Raw genomic sequence first — 6,000 nt, forward strand, 5'->3', positions numbered from 1 at the left:
TTTGATGATATTCTAATTTAGTGAGATGCACCTGTATATAGTCAGATCCTGCACCGGTGCCATTACAGCGACATTATGCCAAGTGGGCCCTGCAGCCAATCAGCGGCCATTATTGGGTTGCTGCACTCAATCACTTTGGCTAGTTCGACATTCATCCAAGGGCCACGTGAGCCCTGCAGGCAAAAAGCGCCTGCTATTGGCCTTCTGGTTGTCGGATTGGCTGCAGGGCTCACATAGCATAGCAATGCCACAAATCCCTGGTGTCAACATCGCTGGAAGGTGAGTATATGTTTTTTTTTTTACATTTTACAAGGTGGACTACTTCATTTTGGAAGGTAAGCATATGTATTTTTTTTTTTTTACATTTTACAAGGTGGACTCCTTAATTTAAAAAAAGGTTGTCCAGATAGTAGACAACCCCTTTAAATAAGATCATCTATTAGAATTTTTTTTTAGGAAAGATCTAAATTGGGGATATTGCACCTGTTGAATGGCACCCAAAACGTTAATTTCCACTTTTTAAGTTTTTTTTGTAAAAGACCATAAAAATTAGCACCACATAAAAAGGCCCATAGCTCTGAAACCGTATGGCGGATTTAAAAAAAAAACAAAAACCTGAATACTCAAGGGAGCAGTGGGAATAGAATAAGAGCAAAGACTGGCCGCCCTGGGACAAATTTTCTTCAAAGATAGTATCTATTCTGCAGTTACTGTCTGTTGGTATCCAAATTGGCGTCCAGGGGTCAGACCTCCCTGATGCCGGGAGGAGGTGGCAAATTTATCGACCCCCAAAACTTTCCAGAAACAAGCATTTCTGGGAGGTTTCCAGTGCCAGACGCCACCTACATCCAATAGTGTCATTAAGGGCTGCCAAAGTGAAAAATTGCCAAATATGAGAAAAAGTGTACTAAATTCCAATTTATAAGGTCCAATGTCATATCCAATCCCGTCTCTCCATCTTCACGTATGCTACGTCGCCACACCATAAATTTACCGCATTCATACAATAAAGAACTGCAAAGATTTCTCAAAACTGTCTAAAGTAAAATTGTCTTTGTTGCCCACAGCAACCAATCACAACGCAGCTTTCATCTTACTAGAGCTGTTTAAAAAAATGAAAGCTGAGCTCTGATTGGTTGTGCTAGGCAACAAAGAGAGTTTTTCTTTTAGGCAGTTCTGAGGCTCACTTTTGGATATTTATGAAACTCTGACTATGTCCAGGCACCCGTCGCCATTATTGGACCAGTCACATCTGAAAATTGTGGACGTGACTGGGTTGGTGTGCATGTAAATATGCCTCCCATGCCACTCAGAAGTCCGTGTGTAGAATGACTCATGTGTGCTGCTAGCACATAGGATACCATTGTGCTGTCTGTGTGCAGGCTGTTGTGCACCTGGACAATGCACGGAATGAAAATACATTTGTCTAAGCACAGCCTTTCTAAAAGAAAAATTGTCTTTGTTGCCCATAGCAACCAATCGTGGAGCAGCTTTAATTTCATATTCTGCTCTTCAAAAATGAACACTGTGCTGTGATTGGTTGCTATAGGCAACAGTTTTTTTTCCTTAAAGGGGTATTCCCATCTCCAAGATCCTATGCCAATATGTAGTTTGTGTAATAATAGGTACAGATAACTAATGTCTTGCAATGCCTGCACATGAGGAAAGAGACATAGCGAATCAGAAAAACTATACTACATTTCTGATTGGCTAATATTATTATACCTACACTACATATTGGGATAGGAGATAAGAATACCCCAATAATTCTACATATTTGTTTTATATATATATGTATATAAATAATACTGCACACACATTTATATATATATATATATATATATATATATATATATATATATATAACTACACATATATATATATATATATTACACATATACGTATATATAAATATATAAATAATATATATATATATATATATATATATATATATATATATATACACTGCTCAAAAAAATAAAGGGAACACTTAAACAACAGAATATAACTTAACTCCAAGTAAATCAAACTTTTGTGAAATCAAACTGTCCACTTAGGAAGCAACACTGATTGACAATCAATTTCACATGCTGTTGTGCAAATGGAATAGACAATAGATGGAAATTATTGGCAATTATCAAGACACCCTCAATAAAGGAGTGGTTCTGCAGGTGGGGACCACAGACCACATCTCAGTACCAATGCTTTCTGGCTGATGTTTTGTTCACTTTTGAATGTTGCTTGTGCTTTCACACTCGTGGTAGCATGAGACGGACTCTACAACCCACAGAAGTTGCTCAGGTAGTGCAGCTCATCCAGGATGGCACATCAATGCGAGCTGTGGCAAGAAGGTTTGCTGTGTCTGTCAGCGTAGTGTCTAGAGGCTGGAGGCGCTACCAGGAGACAGGCCAGTACACCAGGAGACGTGGAGGGTGCCGTAGGAGGGCAACAACCCAACAGCAGAACCGCTACCTCCACCTTTGTGCAAGGAGGAACAGGAGGAGCACTGCCAGAGCCCTGCAAAATGACCTCCAGCAGGCCAACAAATGTGCATGTGTCTGCCCAAACGGTTAGAAACTGACTCCATGAGGGTGGTATGAAGGCCCGACGTCCACAGATGGGGGTTGTGCTCACAGCCCAACACCGTGCAGGACGCTTGTCATTTGCCACAGAACACCAGGATTGGCAAAGTCACCACTGGCGCCCTGTGTTCTTCACAGATGAAAGCAGGTTCACACTGAGCACGTGACAGACGTGACAGAGTCTCGAGATGCCGTGCAGAGCGATCTGCTGCCTGCAACATCCTTCAGCATGACCGGTTTGGCAGTGGGTCAGTAATGGTGTGGGGTGGCATTTCTTTGGAGGGCCGCACAGCCCTCCATGTGCTCGCCAGTGGTAGCCTGACTACCATTAGGTACCGAGATGAGATCCTCAGACCCCTTGTGAGACCATATGCTGGTGCGGTTGGCCCTGGGTTCCTCCTAATGCAGGACAATGCCAGACCTCATGTGGCTGGAGTGTGTCAGCAGTTCCTGCAAGATGAAGGCATTGAAGCTATGGACTGGCCCGCCCGTTCCCCAGACCTGAATCCGATTGAGCACATCTGGGGCATCATGTCTCGCTCCATCCACCAACGTCACGTTGCACCACAGACTGTCCAGGAGTTGGCGGATGCTTTAGTCCAGGTCTGGGAGGAGTTCCCACAGGAGACCATCCACAACCTCATCAGGAGCATGCCCAGGTGGTGTAGGGAGGTCATACAGGCACGTGGAGGGCACACACAATACTGAGCCTCATCAGGAGCATGCCCAGGCGTTGTAGGGAGGTCATACAGGCACGTGGAGGCCACACACGATACTGAGCCTCATTTTGACTTGTTTTAAGGACATTACATCAAAGTTGGATCAGCCTGTAGTGTGTTTTTCCACTTTAATTTTGGGGGTGACTCCAAATCCAGGCCTCCATTGGTTAATAAATTTGATTTCCATTGATGATTTTTGTGTGATTTTGTTGTCAGCACATTCAACTTTGTACAGAACAAAGTATTCAAAGAGAATATTTCATTCATTCAGATCTAGGATGTGTTATTTGAGTGTTCCCTTTATTTTTTTGAGCAGCGTATATCTACTATATAATCGGCTTATCCCGTCTGTCTATCCGTCCAGGAAATCTAGCGTCGCTGATTGGGCCGGCCGCGGCCAATCAGCGACGCGGGATTTCAGAACAAGTCGGGAGATAGCAGGGCTGACTCCGCCCATGTGGTCATGTGACTCACCAACTGCCCATGACGTACTGAACATGTTTTGTCAGTCACAGTGTGTGATGTACTTCTGTCACGTTTCATTCACCGTGGTACGCGGAACAGGACACCCCTGGCTGCAGCCGCAAATAGTCGTGATGTAAGCGGAAGCAAGAGCCGGCTGCAGCCGGGGGAATTACGTGCTGGCTGTGCGTGGTCAGCGATATTGTCACAAGCAGGATTGACAACATGACGTAATTACAAAATTCATTAGGGGCCCCGGGGGGATACATTGGGGGTGTTAATTTAAAGTAGTGCACAACCCATTTAAACACTGCTTCGCTGATTAGTCGCACCCGGTCGGCTGCATACATATTCTAGAATACCCGATGCGTTAGAATCGGGCCACCATCTAGTATATATATATATATAATGTGTCTTTTATGTAGTTTATCTGCCACTTACCATAAATTTGCAATTTATTTTTACCTGGTGTAAATGTCGCTCTTTTCCTGAATCCGGCGTTGTTTTTCTTTTGTTCCTGTGCCTTTCTATTATTCAGATATGGCCTCCTCTTCTCCGTATATAAATTTAGTCTTGTTAGCCAAGAGGGTGTATTCCTCAGGTATATGCCACAGATGGCCATGCCCACTTGGAGAAAAGGACTAGATTTATCTAGATGGAAGAAGTAGCCATATCTCAGGAATAGTGATGAGCGAGCATGCTTGTTACTCAAGACTTACGAGCATACTCAGGTGTTTTCCGAGTATCTTAAGAGTGCTCGGGTATTATGTTTGAGTCACTCAGTGCTCATGATTTGCGACTGTTTGACAGCTTTAATACATGTGAGGAATTCTTGTTTCTTAGGCATTCCTCACATGTATTAAAGCTGTCAAACAGTCGCAAATCATGAGCACGGAGTGACTCAAACATAGCACCCGAGCACGCCGAAGATACTCGGCAAGCACCCGAGCATGCTCCCCGAAAGAGGTTAACAGAACATGGTCGCTCATCACTACTCAGGAACAGAGAGGCGCAGGAAGAAAAGAAAAACAACGCTGGATTCAGGAGAACAGCGGCATCTACACAAGGTAAAAAAAATACACGATTTACAGCAAATGACCATTCCTCTTTAAAGGGGTAATCATATATTGTTCAGGGATGGTGGGATGCCATACTCCCTTTATGATCAGTAGGGAACTGACCTTTCGGACCCTCACCAATTCAGCGAATAAAATAAATGATGTCAGACTGAGCTCTCTGTACAGGGAAAACCTAGAAGGGCCAGGATGGGTGGGGGTCCTAGAGGTGATATAACATATTTTGTTAATAATATTCCATCATTTTTAATAGGCTATAATGACTTTCTTTACTCTCGTCACTTGCAGCAGAACAGATCGAGCTACGCATCATTTCAGATTGAGCTCTGGACCACCTACCTCAAGCCGCTACAGAGACTATTGTCCAGTGAAATATCATCATGTTTACCAGTGATCGGGGGTGCGGGTGGGGGGGGGGCATTGAGTATTGTCCAATATGTTGCTATGGTAAGAGATTTGCACGCACCGGATGCCGCACTACTGAGCCGGGTCTGCAGTATTGTCATTAGCAATCAGAAGGAAAAAACATTTCCAATGTGATGGATTGGAGTCTGCAAGCAAATGCACAGAAAGAGCGGTCAGAGCGAACTCGAGCGACCGGTCCACTCCATTGTCTCCAGAGCCTTATCAGTGATACAACCAGTCAGTGGAGATTCCTGCGCTCCATAGAGAAGGCGAGATGCTATAACATGAGCTCTCCATGGTGATGGCGGGGTCTACGTGTACATTTATACCGTCTCATGATGCACTGTATGGAGCCTATTGTTTACAGTCTACGTGTAAGTTGTGACTACCTGGAATCGCTGCTATCGAGTCGTCAGCGCTTGTAACGCACTGTGTGGAAATATACGTTTTATAAATGTCACTGTGAATTGCACTTCAAGCGTTCCCTGTTGTTCGATACAATCATACAAAGGGTTTTCCGCCTCTTGTAACTTTTTTTTTCTATTTAAGTGCATGCATTTTTGTCTAAAAATCATTATTGCAATTCTATTTTATTACAAAATTTGGCACTGTTCACCTTTACAGGCTTCATGTTCATAAATCAGCTGAGAGGAGCTGAGACAAAAAGAGCTACAAACTCCTTATCAGAAGGAGCTCACTGATAAGATTCTTAGTTAACTCATTCTGCAGCCAGCAATAGACGAAGGCTATAGAGGG

At 43.7% G+C, this 6,000-nt stretch overlaps 1 protein-coding gene across 1 annotated transcript in view; it reads left to right on the top strand.

Annotated features, from left to right (window-relative positions):
- VSTM5 (V-set and transmembrane domain containing 5) overlaps positions 1 to 5,716 on the top strand; it is a 39,094-nt gene extending 33,378 nt beyond the window's left edge. Inside the window, exon 4 of the mRNA XM_073662186.1 lies at positions 5,128 to 5,716. Coding sequence (XP_073518287.1) covers positions 5,128 to 5,162 — 35 coding nt within the window. The 3' untranslated portion in view covers positions 5,163 to 5,716. The remainder of the gene's footprint in view (positions 1 to 5,127) is intronic.
- Positions 5,717 to 6,000: the final 284 nt, after the last annotated feature.

The sequence above is a fragment of the Phyllobates terribilis genome, unplaced genomic scaffold, assembly GCF_046119375.1.
Source record: "Phyllobates terribilis strain yellow unplaced genomic scaffold, ASM4611937v1 Scaffold_2__4_contigs__length_985480577, whole genome shotgun sequence".
NCBI classification, from domain to species: Eukaryota; Metazoa; Chordata; class Amphibia; order Anura; family Dendrobatidae; genus Phyllobates; species Phyllobates terribilis.